Source organism: Hyla sarda, chromosome 8 (genome assembly GCF_029499605.1).
Source record: "Hyla sarda isolate aHylSar1 chromosome 8, aHylSar1.hap1, whole genome shotgun sequence".
Classification (NCBI taxonomy): domain Eukaryota; kingdom Metazoa; phylum Chordata; class Amphibia; order Anura; family Hylidae; genus Hyla; species Hyla sarda.
Window position 1 is genome coordinate 223,290,652 of NC_079196.1, and position 21,343 is coordinate 223,311,994.

Genomic DNA, 21,343 nt, shown 5'->3' on the forward strand with positions numbered 1-21,343 from the left:
CCGGAGCATGTTCGCTCCGGGACTGATTACCGCCGACCGCAGGGCCGGCGGCGTGTGACGTCACGCCTCCGCCCCCGTGTGACGTCATGCTCCGCCCCTCAATGCAAGCCTACGGGAGCGGGCGTGATAGCTATCACGCCCCCTCCCGTAAGCTTGCATTGAGGGGCGGAGCAAAGTTGACAAAGTAGATTGTGTTGGTAGTAACGGCAGCGGGTGAGTAGAAGCTACAATGATGGCAGCAGCAGTAGTATAGTATGGAACTTGATTGACAAGACAGGAGGTGGGTGGCTGTGTAGGGCTAAAAGAAGCAGTATCAGGGGCATTAGTATGGATTATACTGAATTATAGTGGAAATGTGGCTCAACAGCGGCAACAAGCACTTCCCACACTTCCACCGTACTAATGTGGGACTAATATTGGGAGAAGTTTTACATTTTCTCCAAAACTGTTGCTATGAACTACTTTTTCATTCCTCACCACAATGCAGAGTATATGTTACTTTTTGTGTTACACAAAATCAACAAAACAACAAAAACAGTAATGAACATCAGGAAGAAAAGAAGGGGGGAAAGGACATGAAGAAAAAAAAAAAAAAACTAAGAACACCAGATTTAACATGTTCAGAAGGATATACAGTCATGGCCCTAAATGTTGTCACCCCTGAAATTTTTCAAGAAAATGAAGTATTTCTCACAGAAAATTATTGCAGTAACACAGGTTTTGCTATACACATGTTTATTCCCTTTGTGTGTATTGGAACTAAACCAAAAAAGGAGGAAAAAAAGCAAATTGGTCATAATGTCACCAAACTCCAAAAATGGTCTGGACAAAATTATTGGCAGCCTTAACTTAATATTTGGCTGCACACCCTTTGGAAAAAATAACTGAAATCCGTCACTTTCTATAACCATCAATAAGCTTCTTACACCTCTCAGCCGGAATGTTGGACCACTCTCCCTTTACAAACTGCTCCAGGTCTCTTATTGGAAGGCGCCTTTTCCCAACAGTAATTATAAGATCTCTCCACAGGTGATCAATGGGATTTAGATCTGGACTCATTGCTGACACTTCAGAACTCTCCAGCACTTTGTTGTCGTCCATTTCTGGGGCTTTTTGACGTATGTTTGGGGTCATTGTCCTACTGGAAGACCCAAGATCTTGGACACAAACCCAGCTTTCTGACACTGGCCTGTACAGTGTGACCCAAAATCCATTGGTAATCCTCAGATTTCATGATGTCTTGTACACATTAAAGGCCCCCAGTGCCAGAGGCAGCAAAACAACCCAAATCATTACTGACCTCCACCATATGTCACTGTAGGTCCTGTGTTCTTTTCTTTGTAGGCCTCATTCCGTTTTCGGTAAACAGTACAATGATTTGCTTTACCAAAAAGCTCTATCTTGTCTCATCTGTCCACAAGATGTTTTCCCAGAAGGATTTTGGTTACTCAAGTTCATTTTGGTAAAATGTAGTCTTGCTTTTTTATGTCTCTGTGTCAGCAGTGGGGTCCTCCTGGGTCTCCTCCATAGTGGGATCCTCCTGGGTCTCCTCCATAGTGGGGTCCTCCTGGGTCTCCTCCATAGTGGGGTCCTCCTGGGTCTCCTCCATAGTGGGGTCCTCCTGGGTCTCCTCCATAGTGGGGTCCTCCTGGGTCTCCTCCATAGTGGGGTCCTCCTGTGTCTCCTCCATAGTGGGGTCCTCCTGGGTCTCCTCCATAGTGGGGCCCTCCTGGGTCTCCTCCATAGCGTTTCATTTCATTTAAATGTCGACGGATAGTTCGCGCTGACACTGAGCCTGCAGGACAGCTTGAATATCTTTGGAACTTGTTTGGGGCTGCTTATTCACCATCCGGACTATCCTGCATTGACACCTTTCATCAATTTTTCTCTTCCGTCCACACCCAGGGAGATTATCTACAGTGCCATGGGTTGTAATCTTCTTGATAATGTTGCGCACTGTGAACAAAGGCAAATCTAGATCTCTGGAGATGGACTTGTAACCTTGAGATTGTTGATATTTTTCCACACTTTTGGTTCTCAAGTCTCTTCTCCTCTTTCTGTTGTCCATGCTTAGTGTGGCACACAGTGAAAAGACTTAGTGAACTTTTCTCCTTTTTATCTGCTTTCAGGTGTGGTTTTTAAATTGCCCACACCTGTTACTTGCCCCAGGTGAGTATAAAGGAGCATCACATGCTTGAAACAATCTTATTTTTTCACAATTTTGACCAAGGGTGCCAATAATTTTGTCCAGACCATTTTTGGAGTTTGGTGACATTATGTCCAATTTGCTTTTTATCCTCCTTTTTTTGGTTTAGTTCCAATACACACAAAGGGAATAAACAGCCGTCACGCCCCCTCCCATAGACTTGCATTGAGGGTGCGGGGCGTCACAAGCTCCCAGCGCCGGCTCAAGCGCTCGGAACGCTGAGCAGTGGAGTACCCCTTTAAGTAGCTTGTTTTCTAAGATAGGGGCTGGAAAGCTTAGAAGTTTTATATAGCTGCATCACTAGGCCCCCATATAGTAGTTCTTGAGGGGGGGGGGGGGGGGGTCTGACTGCTGGGACACTTATCCCTTTTCCTGTGGATAAGTGGTAAATTTAGTTACCTGACTTACCCATTTCATATTTAGTATATGTTCCCAATTCTTTGAATGCAATTTTCCAGGCCTGTGAGGTCTCATGAGATCTGTATTGTTTGAAAACAATGCTTTCCGCTTTCTGTCTCTGTATCAAAATGGGCGTAAATAATTCTATCACTTTACAAACCACTGGTCAGACCACACATGGAATACTGTGTACAGTACTGGTCAGACCACACATGGAATACTGTGTACAGTACTGGTCAGACCACACATGGAATACTGTGTACAGTACTGGTCAGACCACACATGGAATACTGTGTACAGTACTGGTCAGACCACACATGGAATACTGTGTACAGTACTGGTCAGACCACACATGGAATACTGTGTACAGTACTGGTCAGACCACACATGGAATACTGTGTACAGTACTGGTCAGACCACACGTGGAATACTGTGTACAGTACTGGTCAGACCACACATAGAATACTGTGTACAGTACTGGTCAGACCACACGTGGAATACTGTGTACAGTACTGGTCAGACCACACGTGGAATACTGTGTACAGTACTGGTCAGACCACACGTAGAATACTGTGTACAGTACTGGTCAGACCACACGTGGAATACTGTGTACAGTACTGGTCAGACCACACGTGGAATACTGTGTACAGTACTGGTCAGACCACACGTGGAATACTGTGTACAGTACTGGTCAGATCACACGTGGAATACTGTGTACAGCACTGGGCACCAGTGTACAAGAAAGATATAGGGGAGCTGGAGAGGGTTCAAAGATGGGCAACCAGAGTAATACGGGGAATGGGAGGACTACAGTACTCAGAAAGATTATCAGAATTAGGGTTATTTAGTTTAGAAAAAAGAAGGCTTAGGGGCGACCTAATAACTATGTATAAATATATATTTTTTATTACAAATTTTTTATTAATTTTTAAACAGGGATCAATTTATGTGAGCGGGAAGGGACCTAAAAATGTAGCCGGCAATAATAAAAAATGTAGTGTGTGTGTGTTTTTCACTTTTTTTCTTTATTTTTTAAATTTTTAAGGTATTTCTACTACTCCCAGCATGGAACACACTGTTCCATGATGAGAGTAGTAGTACCTGTAGTAACTGACAGATCGCCCGTTGCGATCCTCCTGTATAATGTATAGATGCGGCCAGATGCTCTTCTATGGTCCCCTGGCCTGCCGTATATATAGACCTATTCATATTTCCCACAGAGAGCTGTGATTGGTCAGATGGTTCCAGACAAAACTCTCTGTGGGAAATAGGAATAGGTGTATATATACTTCAGTGCAGGGGACCATAGAAGAGCGGCAGGACGCATCTATACATTATATAGGAGGATCACAGCGGGTGTCAGGAGTGAAATCCACTGTGATCTTTCCTTAACTGCAGGTACTACTACTCCCAACATGGAGCACACTCTGCTCCATGCTGGGAGCTGTAGTACCTGCATTAATAGACAGATCGCAACAGGTGTCAGAAGTGACACAGATGTTCTATTCACATCACTGGCCGGAGTACAGAGCAGAGATGCGAGCGCTGTATAGAGTCGCTCCGCATCTCTGCTATATTATGGACGATCGCATCGGGTGTCACGACTGCCACCCGGGGCGATATGTCTATTAGTACAGGTACTACTACTCCCATCGTGGAACAGTCTGTTCCATGCTTGGATTAGTAGTACTACGGAAAAAAATTGACAAATAGAGAAAAAAGTGAAACACACACATTTTATTTAAAAATAAATAAATAAAAATTAGTTATAAAAAATGTATATTTCGTTAAATTAAATTTTTTTCCATCACTACTGCACCCTTTTTTTTTTTTTTTGGTACCCAACAAATTTTGGGTACCAAAAAAAAAATAAACAAATGCCAAAGGTGGCAAAAATGCAATTTCCACACAAATGAAGAAACACCAGAAAAAACACCAGACGCAGAAAATTGCACTGCAGTTTTTTCATGCGTTTTTTTTTCAACCCAAAAAACGCAGGACAAAAAGACAAGTAGAAACTTAGCCTTATAAGGACAGAACGCGGATCCGGGGATTTATTCTGATTCTCTAGAGTCAAGAAGGAATTTCTTCCCCTGGTATTGGCATCAACCTCATAAGGTTTTTTTTTTTGTTTTTTTTGTTTTTTTTGCCTTTCTCTGGATCAACTCAGTAGGGACACAATAGGGACGCAGTAGGGATGCAATAGGGACACAATAGGGACTCAATAGGGACACAGTAGGGACGCAATAGGGACACAGTAGGGACGCAATAGGGACACAATAGGGACACAATAGGGACTCAATAGGGACACAATAGGGACACAATAGGGACACTGAATAAACTTGATAGACTCTTTTTTCTTATGAACTATGTAACTTATTCAGAGATTGAGATGATTAGAGACACTTATAGAATTAATGATGATAACATCTTATATTAGTTATATAAAACCTTATCTACTGCATATAAAATATTATTTCTTTCTAGTTGCAAACTCACAATTACCAGAGAAGGACTCACCGTAGACTTGTATTGGTCCTGTAGATTTCTCTATGTATCGCTCCAGGCTGGGATGCTGCACTCTGCAGATGATCTCTGCTCCATCATATTCCTGCACCGATGGGGTGACTATCAGGGTGGCGGTACAGCTGTATGTGTTGTCGCCCTGTCTCTCTGCTCTGAATTTAGTATTCGCCATCATTGTCAGATTCCTCTTCTTCTTCATAAACCAGGACACAGTGAGATCATTTGGAAAATAGTGAGAGATTTTGCACTGTAATACGTCTTCTGTGTCCACAACGAAAAAAGGTTTGTTTATTTCTTCTATGACTGGGTGCCAGGGGAAATCTACAAGTAAATCACAATGACTGATGGGTAATATTGCTGGGTGCCACTTGTTACTTGCTTATTGTGCAGCTTTAACGTCTCTTAAAGGGGTACTGCCCTGAACAGCATATGTTTGCTATGGGGATTTCCTTTTTTACGCTGGACACTTCCTAAAATGGACAGAGATGTCAGCAGAGAGCACGGTGGTCATGATGTCAGCAGAGAGCTCTGTGTTTCAAACGGAAAAGAATTTCTACTGTAGTATTCAGCAGATAATAAGTACAGGAAGGATTAAGATTTTTTAATAGAAGTCATTTACAAATCTGTTTAACTCTCTGGCACCAGTTGATTTAAAAAAAAATAAATAAAAAAAAAAAAAGCTTTTCACCGGAGTACCCCCTTTAAATCTACTTTGCGAAGATTTTTTGAACGCCTATAGGTGATGTTGCATTGTTGGAATTATATCTTTTAATATAGGATCATTTGGATCATATAGGATTGGCCAATTTTTTTGAAGATTTTTTTTTTTTTTATATTGGACGCCTCCATATAATTATAATTCGTTATAAAATTGAATTTACATTTATTTTCACCCCGTTTATTTATCTGTGATTTTTTCGATTGATGTCCTGATTAAATCTACTTATTTTTTTATTTTGGACCTTTTTGTATGCATTCGTTAATAAAGATTTGGGATAACCTTTGTCCTGGAAGCGTGTCCTTAGGACAGCAGCCTGCGCATGGAAATCCGCATCACAATCGTATAATTCCTACGGATACGCAGGTACTGTCTGTAGGCCACACCCCTAAGCCAACTGGGGTAATGGGCGCTATCACACTGTAAAAATCTATGGACATCTACTGTCTTAAAAAATGTCCTTGTTGCTATAGATCCCTCATCAGTTGTATAAATGTCCAAATCCAAAAATTGACCCCTGCAATTATTCGTCCAGCACTGGAATCTTTCCTGCACGTCCAGTCACTTCATGGTCTTTACATGTGGGTGTTACGCCGAGCGCTCCGGGTCCCCGCTCCTCCCTGGAGTGCTCGCGGCGTTCACCTTCTCGCAGCGCCCCGGTCAGACCCGCTGAACGGGAGCGCTGCATTAATGTCATCGGCGGGGATGCGACCCGCGTAGCGGGACAAGCCCGCTCGCGGCTCGCATCCCAGTCTCCTTACCCGTCCTGTCCTCCGACGGCTCAGTCCCGGCGTGCGCGGCCCCGCTCCCTAGGGCGCGCGCGCGCCGGCTCTTTGCGATTTAAAGGGCCAGTGCGCCTCTGATTGGCGCCTGGCCCAATTAGTGCTCACACCTGTGCCCTCTCTATTTAAACTCACTTCCCCTTCCCAGCATTGCCGGATCTTGTTGCCATTGTGCCAGTGAAAGCGTTTCTTGTATGTCCCAAGCCAGTGTTCCAGACCCTCTGCAGTTGCCCCTGACTACGATCCTTGCTGCCTGCCCTGACCTTCTGCTACGTCCGACCTTGCTCTTGCCGAATCCCTTATACTGCGTCTGTCTCAGCCGTCAGTTGGGGTTGAGTCGCTATCGGGTGGAACAACCTGGGGGTTACCTGCCGCTGCAAGTCCATCCCGCTTTGCGGCGGGCTCTGGTGAAAACCAGTAACCCCTTAGACTCCGTTCCCCTGGTACGGCCCACGTCATCACCCCACTGACACAGAGGATCCACCTCCAGTATCCTCACAGTATCCGGATCCTGACAGTGGGTTTGCCTGAGTATAGCAGCAATGCAGTCATGTGTGGCTCTATACTGCACCATTGTTCACTGCGTGAATGTATCACAATTGACAAGAGGTTGAGATCAGGACAGAGTTAAAAAAAAAAAGTTTTTGTTCTGTAAAAATCCTCTGTGGGGATCATAAATACGACATTAAGTAATATTACCAGAAACAGAGATGGGTGCAGCACAATGCAGTCATCCCTTAAAGGGGTACTCCGGTGGAAAACATTTTTTTCTTTCAAATCAACCGGGGCCAGAAAGTTAAACAGATTTGAAAATAACTTCTATATAAAAATCTTAATCCTTCCAGCACTTATCAGCTGCTGTATGTTCCAGAGGAAGTTGTGTAGTCCTTTCCAGTCTGACCACAGTGCTCTCTGCTGACACCTCTATCCATGTCAGGAACTGTCCAGAGCAGGAAAGGTTTGCTATGAGGATTTGCTTGTACTCTGGACAGTTCCTGACACAGACAGAAGTGTCAGCAGAGAGCACTGTGGTCAGACTGAAAAAACTATACAATTTCCTCTGTAGTATACAGCAGCTGATGAGTACTGGAAGTATTAAGATTTTTTAATAGAAGTCATTTGAAAATCTGTTCAACTTTCTGGCTTCAGTTGATTTGAAAAAATTTTTTTTTGACTGGAGTACCCCTTTAAAAGTAACAGGCCAAGTAGTTTGCATAGATAAAGTGGCTGTTACGCCGAGCGCTCCGGGTCCCCGCTCCTCCCCGGAGCGCTCGCTTCTCTCTCGCTACCGCAGCGCTCCGGGCAGCTCCACTGACCCGGTGCGCTGCGATACCGTCTCCAGCCGGGATGCGATTCGCGATGCGGGTAGCGCCCGCTCGCGATGCGCATCCCGGCCCCCGTACCTGACTCGCTCTCCGTCTGTCCTGTCCCGGTGCGCGCGGCCCCGCTCCCTAGGGCGCGCGCGCGCCGGGTCTCTGCGATTTAAAGGGCCACTGCGCCGCTGATTGGCGCAGTGGTTCCAATTAGTGTGTTCACCTGTGCACTCCCTATTTTTACCTCACTTCCCCTTCACTCCCTCGCCGGATCTTGTTGCCATTGTGCCAGTGAAAGCGTTTCCTTGTGTGTTCCTAGCCTGTGTTCCAGACCTCCTGCCGTTGCCCCCGACTACGATCCTTGCTGCCTGCCCCGACCTTCTGCTACGTCCGACCTTGCTTCTGTCTACTCCCTTGTACCGCGCCTATCTTCAGCAGTCAGAGAGGTTGAGCCGTTGCTAGTGGATACGACCTGGTCACTACCGCCGCAGCAAGACCATCCCGCTTTGCGGCGGGCTCTGGTGAAAACCAGTAGTGACTTAGAACCGATCCACTAGCACGGTCCACGCCAATCCCTCTCTGGCACAGAGGATCCACTACCTGCCAGCCGGCATCGTGACAGTAGATCCGGCCATGGATCCCGCTGAAGTTCCTCTGCCAGTTGTCGCCGACCTCACCACGGTGGTCGCCCAGCAGTCACAACAGATAGCGCAACAAGGCCACCAGCTGTCTCAACTGACCGTGATGCTACAGCAGCTACTACCACAGCTTCAGCAATCATCTCCTCCGCCAGCTCCTGCACCACCTCCGCAGCGAGTGGCCGCTTCTGGTCTACGACTATCCTTGCCGGATAAATTTGATGGGGACTCTAAATTCTGCCGTGGCTTTCTTTCCCAATGTTCCCTGCACTTGGAGATGATGTCGGACCAGTTTCCTACTGAAAGGTCTAAGGTGGCTTTCGTAGTCAGCCTTCTGTCTGGAAAAGCTCTGTCATGGGCCACACCGCTCTGGGACCGCAATGACCCCGTCACTGCCTCTGTAGACTCCTTCTTCTCGGAAATTCGAAGTGTCTTTGAGGAACCTGCCCGAGCCTCTTCTGCTGAGACTGCCCTGTTGAACCTGGTCCAGGGTAATTCTTCCGTTGGCGAGTACGCCGTACAATTCCGTACTCTTGCTTCAGAATTATCCTGGAATAATGAGGCCCTCTGCGCGACCTTTAAAAAAGGCCTATCCAGCAACATTAAAGATGTTCTGGCCGCACGAGAAATCCCTGCTAACCTACATGAACTCATCCATCTTGCCACTCGCATTGACATGCGTTTTTCCGAAAGGCGTCAGGAGCTCCGCCAGGATATGGACTTTGTTCGCACAAGGCGTTTTTTCTCCCCGGCTCCTCTCTCCTCTGGTCCCCTGCAATCCGTTCCTGTGCCTCCCGCCGTGGAGGCTATGCAGGTCGACCGGTCTCGCCTGACACCTCAAGAGAGGACACGACGCTGCATGGAGAATCTCTGCCTGTACTGTGCCAGTACCGAACACTTCCTGAAGGATTGTCCTATCCGTCCTCCCCGCCTGGAAAGACATACGCTGACTCCGCACAAAGGTGAGACAGTCCTTGATGTCTACTCTGCTTCTCCACGTCTTACTGTGCCTGTGCGGATATCTGCCTCTGCCTTCTCCTTCTCTACTATGGCCTTCTTGGATTCCGGATCTGCAGGAAATTTTATTTTGGCCTCTCTCGTCAACAAGTTCAACATCCCAGTGACCAGTCTCGCCAGACCCCTCTACATCAATTGTGTAAACAATGAAAGATTGGACTGTACCATACGTTTCCGCACGGAGCCCCTTCTAATGTGCATCGGACCTCATCACGAGAAGATTGAATTTTTGGTCCTCCCCAATTGCACTTCCGAAATCCTCCTTGGACTACCCTGGCTTCAACTCCATTCCCCAACCCTGGATTGGTCCACTGGGGAGATCAAGAGTTGGGGGCCCTCTTGTTTCAAGGACTGCCTAAAACCGGTTCCCAGTACCCCTTGCCGTGACTCTGTGGTTCCCCCTGTAACCGGTCTCCCTAAGGCCTATATGGACTTTGCGGATGTTTTTTGCAAAAAACAAGCTGAGACTCTACCTCCTCACAGGCCTTATGATTGTCCTATTGACCTCCTCCCGGGCACTACTCCACCCCGGGGCAGAATCTATCCTCTGTCCGCCCCAGAGACTCTTGCTATGTCGGAGTACATCCAGGAAAATTTAAAAAAAGGCTTTATCCGTAAATCCTCCTCTCCTGCCGGAGCCGGATTTTTCTTTGTGTCCAAAAAAGATGGCTCTCTACGTCCTTGCATTGACTACCGCGGTCTTAATAAAATCACGGTAAAGAACCGCTACCCCCTACCCCTCATCTCTGAACTCTTTGATCGCCTCCAAGGTGCCCACATCTTTACCAAACTGGACTTAAGAGGTGCTTATAATCTCATCCGCATCAGAGAGGGGGATGAATGGAAAACGGCATTTAACACTAGAGATGGACACTTTGAGTATCTGGTCATGCCCTTTGGCCTGTGCAACGCCCCTGCCGTCTTCCAAGACTTTGTTAATGAAATTTTTCGTGATCTCTTATACTCCTGTGTTGTATATCTGGACGATATCCTGATTTTTTCTGCCAATCTAGAAGAACACCGCCAGCATGTCCGTATGGTTCTTCAGAGACTTCGTGACAATCAACTTTATGCCAAGATAGAGAAATGTCTGTTTGAATGCCAATCTCTTCCTTTCCTAGGATACTTGGTCTCTGGCCAGGGACTACAAATGGATCCAGACAAACTCTCTGCCGTCTTAGATTGGCCACGCCCCTCCGGACTCCGTGCTATCCAACGTTTTTTGGGGTTCGCCAATTATTACAGGCAATTTATTCCACATTTTTCTACCGTTGTGGCCCCTATCGTGGCTTTAACCAAAAAAAATGCCAATCCCAAGTCTTGGCCTCCTCAAGCGGAAGACGCCTTTAAACGGCTCAAGTCTGCCTTTTCTTCGGCTCCCGTGCTCTCCAGACCTGACCCATCTAAACCCTTCCTATTGGAGGTTGATGCCTCCTCTGTAGGAGCTGGAGTGGTCCTTCTACAAAAAAATTCTTCTGGGCATGCTGTTACTTGTGGTTTTTTTTCTAGGACCTTCTCTCCGGCGGAGAGGAACTACTCCATCGGGGATCGAGAGCTTCTAGCCATTAAATTAGCACTTGAGGAATGGAGGCATCTGCTGGAGGGATCAAGATTTCCAGTTATTATTTACACCGATCACAAGAACCTCTCCTATCTCCAGTCTGCCCAACGGCTGAATCCTCGCCAGGCCAGGTGGTCTCTGTTCTTTGCCCGATTTAATTTTGAAATTCACTTTCGGCCTGCCGATAAGAACATTAGGGCCGATGCTCTCTCTCGTTCCTCGGATGCCTCGGAAGTTGAACTCTCTCCGCAACACATCATTCCTCCTGACTGCCTGATTTCCACTTCTCCAGCCTCCATCAGGCAAACTCCTCCAGGAAAGACCTTCGTCTCTCCACGCCAACGCCTCGGAATCCTCAAATGGGGTCACTCCTCCCATCTCGCAGGTCATGCAGGCATCAAGAAATCTGTGCAACTCATCTCTCGCTTCTATTGGTGGCCGACTCTGGAGACGGATGTCGTGGACTTTGTGCGAGCCTGCACTGTCTGTGCCCGGGATAAGACTCCTCGCCAGAAGCCCGCTGGTTTTCTTCATCCTCTGCCTGTCCCCGAACAGCCTTGGTCTCTGATTGGTATGGATTTTATTACAGACCTACCCCCATCCCGTGGCAACACTGTTGTTTGGGTGGTCGTTGATCGATTCTCCAAGATGGCACATTTCATCCCTCTTCCTGGTCTTCCTTCAGCGCCTCAGTTGGCTAAACAATTTTTTGTACACATTTTTCGTCTTCACGGGTTGCCCACACAGATAGTCTCGGATAGAGGCGTCCAATTCGTGTCAAAATTCTGGAGGGCTCTCTGTAAACAACTCAAGATTAAATTAAACTTTTCTTCTGCATATCATCCTCAATCCAATGGACAAGTAGAAAGAATTAACCAGGTCTTGGGTGATTATTTACGACATTTTGTTTCCTCCCGCCAGGATGATTGGGCAGATCTTCTACCTTGGGCCGAATTCTCGTATAACTTTAGAGTCTCTGAATCTTCCTCCAAATCCCCATTTTTCGTGGTGTACGGCCGTCACCCTCTTCCCCCCCTCCCTACTCCCTTGCCCTCTGGTTTGCCCGCTGTAGATGAAGTGACTCGTGATCTTTCCACCATATGGAAAGAGACCCAAGATTCTCTTTTACAGGCTTCATCTCGCATGAAAAAGTTTGCCGATAAGAAAAGAAGAGCTCCCCCCATTTTTGCTCCCGGAGAAAAGGTATGGCTCTCCGCTAAATATGTCCGCTTTCGTGTCCCCAGTTACAAACTGGGTCCACGCTATCTTGGTCCTTTCAAAGTCTTGTGCCAAATTAATCCTGTCTCTTACAAACTTCTTCTTCCTCCTTCTCTCCGTATTCCTAATGCCTTTCATGTCTCTCTTCTTAAACCACTCATCATCAACCGTTTCTCTCCCAAATTAGTTTCTCCCACTCCTGTCTCCGGTTCTTCTGACGTCTTCTCAGTGAAAGAGATACTGGCCTCCAAGACGGTCAGAGGAAAAAGGTTCTTTTTGGTGGATTGGGAGGGCTGTGGACCTGAAGAGAGATCCTGGGAACCTGAGGACAACATCCTAGACAAAAGTCTGCTCCTCAGGTTCTCAGGCTCTAAGAAGAGGGGGAGACCCAAGGGGGGGGGGTACTGTTACGCCGAGCGCTCCGGGTCCCCGCTCCTCCCCGGAGCGCTCGCTTCTCTCTCGCTACCGCAGCGCTCCGGGCAGCTCCACTGACCCGGTGCGCTGCGATACCGTCTCCAGCCGGGATGCGATTCGCGATGCGGGTAGCGCCCGCTCGCGATGCGCATCCCGGCCCCCGTACCTGACTCGCTCTCCGTCTGTCCTGTCCCGGCGCGCGCGGCCCCGCTCCCTAGGGCGCGCGCGCGCCGGGTCTCTGCGATTTAAAGGGCCACTGCGCCGCTGATTGGCGCAGTGGTTCCAATTAGTGTGTTCACCTGTGCACTCCCTATTTTTACCTCACTTCCCCTTCACTCCCTCGCCGGATCTTGTTGCCATTGTGCCAGTGAAAGCGTTTCCTTGTGTGTTCCTAGCCTGTGTTCCAGACCTCCTGCCGTTGCCCCCGACTACGATCCTTGCTGCCTGCCCCGACCTTCTGCTATGTCCGACCTTGCTTCTGTCTACTCCCTTGTACCGCGCCTATCTTCAGCAGTCAGAGAGGTTGAGCCGTTGCTAGTGGATACGACCTGGTCACTACCGCCGCAGCAAGACCATCCCGCTTTGCGGCGGGCTCTGGTGAAAACCAGTAGTGACTTAGAACCGATCCACTAGCACGGTCCACGCCAATCCCTCTCTGGCACAGAGGATCCACTACCTGCCAGCCGGCATCGTGACAGTGGCCCTGTCACTTAAACATATCATGATGAGACTGTCTCAGATATGTTGCGCAGCGCATGCTTCTCCCCACTTTTTCTAGATATTGGTCTCAGTCTCAGACCCTGACCAATGACCATCTCTATGACATGACAAACGTTATTTAATACACCTCAACTGCTAAATGCATTCTTATATATAGGGCTCTACAATTGAGATTGTGACATTAATTAACTAACTTAAAGGGGTACTCCGGTGAAAACCTTTTTCCTTTTAAATCAACTGGTGGCAGAAAGTTAAACATATTTGTAAATTACTTCTATTAAATATTTTTTTATCCTTCCTGTACTTATTAGCTACTGAATAGTACAGAGGAAATTCTTTTCTTTTTGGAATATTCTCTGATGACATCACGAGCACAGTGCTCTCTGCTGACGTTATTATAATAATAATAATAACACTTTATTTATTGTTGTCCTTAGTGGGATTTGAACCCAAGTCCCCAGCACTGCAAGGCAGCAGTGCTAACTACTGAGCCACCATGCTGCCCTTAGCATACATCTGCTATGCATCTGCTATGCATGGTTGCTAAAATGGACAGAGATGTCAGTAGTGAGCACTGTGCTCGTGATGTCATTAGTGTTCCAAAAAGAAAGGAATTTCCTCTGTAGCATTTAGCAGCTAATAAGTACTGGAAGGATTAAGATTTTTTTTAATAGAAGTAATTTACAAATATTTTTAACTTTCTGCCACCAGTTGATTTAAAAGAAAAAAGGTTTTCACCGGAGTACCCCTTTAACTATGCATCTTTTTCCTCCTAAACATGTTATTCATTTTTCAAGTAAGTAGAATAGTTAAAAGTCACATTGCAAACCCAAATGGGTAATTGATAAGGAAAGTAGCAAACATGTACACAAGTCATAAATCATTGGGATTTCATTTGTAAGAGGCAGATTTATTCCTGGAATCACATGTGCTAAGGGTGGTAAATGGGTGAAACTCACATCCCTCTCTCCCACAATGGCCCCGATATGAAAAGACCTTCCATGACATCTCATTTCTGTTAGGAACGTGGTAACTTGGCGTTAAAAGTTCTGTATGTTATGGCAGATCCAGAGCCCATGATAGAGATCTGTTCTAGTTTTTTTCATTTCAGGAACCTGCCTCCAATCTCTTTGGCCTAGAGAACAATGGAGGGAGGCAAAAAGCCTATATAGCATGGTGTAGAACCTTAAAGGAGATGTCCAGTGGGGAACAACTTATCCCCTATCCTAAGTTTCAGATTGCAGGGGGTCCGACCGCTGGGTCCCTTCCTGCGATCTCCTGTACGGGGCCCCAACAGACCACGGCTGCGGCTGACACGCCCCCTCAATACAACACTATGGCAGAGCTGGATCATTTAACCCCTTCCTTAATAAAAGTTTGAATTGTAAATCAAATTTGTAAATAAAAATAAACATATGTGATATCGCCACGTGCGGAAATGTCCAAATTATAAAAATATATTGTTAATTAAACAGCACGGTCAATGGCGTACGCGCCCAAAAATTCCGCAAAGTCCAAAATAGCGTATTTTTGGTCACTTTTTATATCATGAAAAAATCAATAAAAGTGATCAAAAAGTCCAATCAATACATAAATGGTACCGATAGAAACTTCAGATCACGGCACAAAAATGAGCCCTCATACCGCCCCATACACGGAAAAATAAAAAAGTTATAGGGGTCAGAAGATGACAATTTTAACCGTATACATTTTCCTGCATGTAGTTATGATTTTTTCCAGAAGTGCGACAAAATCAAACCTACATAAGTAGGGGATCATTTTAATCGTATGGACCTACAGAATAATGATAAGGTGTCATTTATACCAAAAAATGTTCTGCGTAGAAACGGAAGCCCCCAAAAGTTACAAAATGGTGTTTTTTCCATTTTGTCGCCCAATGATTTTTTTCCCCCGTTTCGCTGTAGAATTTTGGTAAAATGACTGATGTCATTACAGAGTAGAATTGATGGCGCAAAAAATAAGCATCATATGGATTGTTAGGTGCAAAATTGAAAGGGTTATGATTTTTAAAAAGTAAGGAGGAAGAAAAAGAAAGTGCAAAAACGGGAAAACCCTCCTTCCCCAAGGAGTTAAGTACCGGGACGCAAGAGGTTAAACGGGTTAAACCATTTCTGTCACTTTAAAAAAAAAAAAAAAAAAAAACTTTTGGCATGTCACACAGACAAGTTAAATGTTTTATAGAGTCCTGGTCTGGGTGTTCAGAAGGGTTCAGGGAGTTTGTCCTATTGTGTTGTTCTGTTGGTGTCATCGAACCTCTGAAGGAAATTATTCACGGTGCAGAACATCCATCTCTGGAGGTAACTATTTATGGAGTCAGCGCCAGTGGCGTAGCGGGGGCCCCCGCAGCATCCGCGGAGCGGGGGGCCCCGTCTAGGCTGGGGCCCCTTAGCCCCGGCCCCAGTGGCATACGAAGGGGGGGCGGCCGCTCACAAGGGGGGTGCCAGGGGGTGCCTGACCCGCCGCAGCCGCCGCCGCCACCACCACTACTCAAATTGACCTACAGAATATAGATAGCGCAGTGGTGTTATAAAGCTGTGTAATAGACCCTCAGTGTTCTCTACCTTATGGTTACCGGTCACTTTATACCTGTTATATAGAGATCTCGATGCTGAGGAGATGTCAGGGATTGATGCTCCCAGGTCACTCGCACTCCAGAGAGGAAATATCTCCAGGGGACTGTACATTCACTTATAGCATCAAATGTCTGTTCCTCATCCGTCTGTATACGTTTTCTGGTTGAAGGTATTGGTTTATCATTATATTCTCTACTAGTCCAGGCAATCTTAACATCTGATGGGTAGAACTTTGTTAACGTCATGGAGCTCTTCACGGTGTCTGGGTCATCGAGCGTCAACTTCACTGGCTCTTCCATCTGTGGAGTCACTGGGAGTAAAAGAGAAAAATCTATTATAATGTACAGAAAAAAAAAATATATAGACAATCACTAGTCCTACATAGTGTTGAGCGGCAGGGGCCATATTCGAATTTGCGATATTTCGCGAATATACGGACGAATATTCGTCATATATTCGCTACATTCGCATATTCGTAATATTCACGTTTTATTTTTGCATATGTGACAAATTCGCATATGCGAAAATAAGATAATGCGGAAATTTGCAGATCCCCAAAAAATAACATAAGCGAAAATTCGCATATGCGAAAATTAGCATATGCAAATGTTCGCATATGCGAAAATTCGCACGCCAGTCTCACACAGTAGTGTTAGAGCCTTCTTTACACCACACAAGCTGGAAGCAGAGAGGGATGATCACTGGGATGTGTACTGTAAAAAAAAAAAAAAAAAAAACAACATTATATTCGTAATTAAGAATATATAGTGCGATATTCGCGAATAAAATTCGTATCGCGAATATTCGCGAGCAACACTAGTTCTACAGAGGATGCTGGGAATTCTGAAGCGGAGCACAAAAATGACAATATGCGATCAGTATGTTCAGATGTAGCGTTACGAACACCTACTGCTGTATCCTCTTTTTATAGTAAAACAGTAACTATGCAGGAAAGTGGACCCTCATAGGTATTAGTTAGCCATCTCCAAGCTACAGGTCCTATGATCTGTGTGGATGCTGTAAAGCAGTGGTCTCCAACCTGCGGACCTCCAGATGTTGCAAAACTACAACTCCCAGCATGCCCGGACAGCCAACGGCTGTCCGGGCATGCTGGGAGTTGAAGTTTTGCAAAAGGGAAGCCATGATTTACCTTTCATGATCAGTGTGGATCCTCTGGAGGAGGCAGACAAGTGGTTGGCTGTTCAGGCATGCTTGGAGTTGTAGTTTAGCAACATCTGGAGGTCCGCAGGTTGAAGACCACTGCATAGCTCTGAATGCTGATAAAAACAGCTCACGCTATATATAGATGCTTCCATAATCATGAACAGAAGATTTTGTGATAGCCTGGGGGAGTAGGGTATATGGGGTGTAGCTGTGCGGTAACTAAAGGGTGTCTGGTTAACGCTTTCTATTCGTGACGCCAGGGTGAGGGCTCCTCTGTAATGCTTGTCCTACAATCACCCTTCCCAAGAGCGATAGGGAGCTTGAGTTGTCCCGTGGAAGCAGGAGAAAAGATCCTCGTAGTGGCGCTCACTCGGTGGTTGCTGGCAGTAGCCGGGAGAGGTATGTAAAGCCTCGGTCGGCAATAAGCGATAGCGGACAGGTGGAATAAAAAATCAAGGATTTTAATGGAGGGACTACGCGTTACGAGGGGCAAGACCCCCTCTTCATCAGGCCCAAGAAGAGGGGGTCTTGCCCCTCGTAACGCGTAGTCCCTCCATTAAAATCCTTGATTTATTATTCCACCTGTCGTCCGACCGATGCTTTACATACCTCTCCCGGCTACTGCCAGCAACCACCGAGTGAGCGCCACTACGAGGATCTTTTCTGCTGCTTCCACGGGACAACTCAAGCTATCCAGCACCGGTCAGAGACAACCTCCAACACGGGATTACCTCCGGCAGCTCCCGGTCTTCTACCCTGCAATTGGGTGACATACGCTACAAGGTGTTGTACTCTGCGTACAACACCACCAGGTGAGCACCGCTCTATTTGCATTACGGCATCGATTGCCATCAGAATAACGGCACAGGTTGCACCCCCCGTCTGTCTCTCCCTCCCCTTTTTTCTATTACATGTGCAAGAGCGATAGGGAGGTAGAGAATAATTGAATGTCCACAACCGGGGAGTTTGCTGAAAACAGTTGGAACTTTTACTGAAGTTTTTATGCAAACTTCATAACCGGAACAGTCTCTATACAGGCAAAGTCTCTTAGAGATTGACAAAGGTTGGGACCTTAAGCAATTTAGAGTCTTTAGGATGATATGCGCTGTTACACTGGATTTAGGGGATTTAGTTTCGGTCCAGCAGTCACGCTAGCTTTAGCAGGGATTTAGTATAGGGCTCACGGTTTAGTTTAGCTGAGGCCGGCAGGTTTTCTGGCCTAGCTTGTCTTTGAAAGTTGCGCAGATCCGTCCTGCTAGTCCGGCATCCATGAGAGCAGCAACCCAAGAGAGCGATAATTGGCTACAGCTCCCTTATATGGGCAGGGGCTGGACTAAAGCTAATTGGTCCAATACTTCTGTCAATCACCTTTACAAAGGGTTATGGGTAACATGTGACCCAAGGACCTCCAAAAGGTCCTCCAACATACCATAGAGGAATTAACATAGTCACATGACCGAAGGTCCTGCGACGCTAACAAGGTAAGTACTCTACTATGCATTATACTAAATATATACATTATTAAATATATACACATTAACATCATAAAATTAGGAAGAGGCGACTAGGGGCTGTCCCACCTGGGGGACGCTACCTGAACGTAGTATCTCTGACTTTGGGGACCACCATACAAGGTACGGTATGCAATATGGTACCGGGACACCACAATTGTATTCATTGTATTGATTTATATAGAACCAACATATCACACAGCACTATACAGATATTGTCAGCACTCACATCGGTCCCTGTCCCCATTGGGGCTCAGTGTCGTGACGCCGGCTGGTCACAAGGCAGCAGTCGCCTTTCCTGGGTTCTAGCAGTGGTTCCTAGTAATCAGATACCCCTAACACTTATAGCAGAGCTGTATTGATGAGCAGTTGCAGGAAAAATACAGTCATTCCTCAACTTACAATGGCCTCAACATACAATAGTTTCAACATACAATGGTCTTTTCTGGACCATCGTAAGTTGAAACCAGACTCAACATACAATGTACAGACAGTCCAGATCTGTGAAACGTGTCAATGGCCGGAAGAACCGACCAATCAAAATGAGCATTCACTGGTAAAACCCCTGTATTACTGAAGCGTATGCACTGACTGGTGTCTGGTAGCGCCCCCTACAGTACAGGGAGGTATTACATGTTCTGTACTCTTAACCTGTATTACTGAAGTGTATGCACTGACTGGTGTCTGGTAGCGCCCCCTACAGTACAGGGAGGTATTACATGTTCTGTACTCTTTACCTGTATTACTGAAGTGTATGCACTGACTGATGTCTGGTAGCGCCCCTTACAGTACAGGGATGTATTACATGTTCTGTACTCTTTACCTGTACCATGGTTAGCTGCTCCTTTGGATACCAGGTGAGGGCGACTCCATTACTTTTTAGGACACTGTGTACTGTACAGGACCCTGAAGAAGCTCCTGTCCTCTACATAGACCAGTGTTTCCCAAGCAGGGTGGCCCCAGCTGTTGCAAAACTACAACTCCCAGCATGCCCAGACAGCCGTTGGCTGTCTGGGCATGCTGGGAGTTGTAGTTTTGCAACAGCTGGAGGCACCCTGCTTGGAAAACACTGACATAGACAGTAATTTACAGCTCCCAGCGGATCTTTCTTACTTTTATATATAAGGATTTGCTTTGTCTATATTAGTTATCTACTTATTTTTCTTTAATACTCACTTTTTCCTATTTTTTTGGATGACATTTTGGTGCCTTTAGAACCAATTACCAGGTTTCCACAGAGTTCTGGTCTCAACATACAATGGTTTCAACATACAATGGTCGTCCTGGAACCGATTAACATTGTAACTTGAGGGACCACTGTATACAAAGCACCATGACAGTCAGTACGAACTTCCAGCACCAAGCCCTGTTTCCATAGGCGTGCGCCGTCTGTTGCATTAAGGTGTGCACCCTAAAGCACAAACTCACGCCGCGCGCGTGCGTGCGTATATATATATATATATATATATATATATATCTGTATTTGAATCTAAACTATCAGTAGGTAGGTAGTAGGTCAGTAGCCATTTGCCCCTTTAATATGTGACACAGATGGGTCTAACTGAGGCTGAACGAGTGAGTAAATGAAATAAAAATGCAGCATGAAGGAAGAAGAAATAAACTCTTATGGGGAGATTTATCAAAACCTGTGCAGAGGAAGAGTGGTCCAGTTGCCCATAGCAACCAATCAGATCGCTCCTTTCATTTTCCACAGGCCTCTTTAGAGGCCTGTGGAAAATGAAAGAAGCAATCTGATTGGTTGCTATGGGCAACTGAACCACTCTTCCCCTGCACAGGTTTTGATAAATCTCCCCCTTAGAGTACATGGCTGAGGAAAAAAAAAATCAGAAAAATATATATAAAATAATTCGGGTGACTAACAAACTGGAGAATCCATAAAAAGATGGTAGTGCTAGCGCACACTATCGTAATAATAATAATAATAATTACATAACCAATAAATTACACAATCGATTACAAATTGATGATTTAAAAATGAAAAAATCCCCTCTAGCAGATATTGGCTGCCGTAAGCCGTTCTGGGAGAGCGGGATACGGAGAGTAATGCTGCTGGTATTGCACAGTAACCTGGCCGTGCCTCAACCTTGTGTTGCCATGACTCCACATCCACGTGACGTCACGGAACGCGCCGCGCATGGTACAGGGGAGATCTGGAGTAGGAGCATGTCAGATGGTAGGGGAGGGGGCACATGACAGGGGGCAGTAGGACGCGAGGAGGAAGAGAAGGAAGAAGAGGGGGTCCTACAATGTGCTGCGATATCACTCGCATAGCGTAGGAGGATTGGATCGTCAGGGAAACAAATGCCTGGCAAGACGGAGGTGAAGTTTGAGGCTTGATTAGGGTGTACCCCGGCACACCCCGTGCGCACGCCTATGCTTGTTTCAAAATCTGCTGCACTAAGTATACAAACTGTGCACAGGTAAAAGACTTGGAAACAGAGCTCAGCTTCCAGCTGTCTGTCAATCAAGCAGGGACAAGCTGGGAGGAAGAGCTAGAAGGCTTGGGAACGTCTCTCTTCACTCCAGAGAATAAAAGCATTT

At 46.2% G+C, this 21,343-nt stretch overlaps 1 protein-coding gene across 4 annotated transcripts in view; it reads right to left on the reverse strand.

Annotated features, from left to right (window-relative positions):
- Nucleotides 1-21,343, reverse strand: part of LOC130284114 (uncharacterized) — an 83,490-nt gene that overhangs the window by 32,308 nt on the left and 29,839 nt on the right. For all 4 annotated transcript variants that reach the window (XM_056534132.1, XM_056534133.1, XM_056534134.1 and 1 more), the window contains 2 exons: nucleotides 16,120-16,416; nucleotides 5,126-5,452 (listed from right to left, as the gene is read on the reverse strand). In XM_056534132.1, the coding sequence (XP_056390107.1) occupies nucleotides 5,126-5,452; nucleotides 16,120-16,416 (624 nt within the window). The remainder of the gene's footprint in view (nucleotides 1-5,125; nucleotides 5,453-16,119; nucleotides 16,417-21,343) is intronic.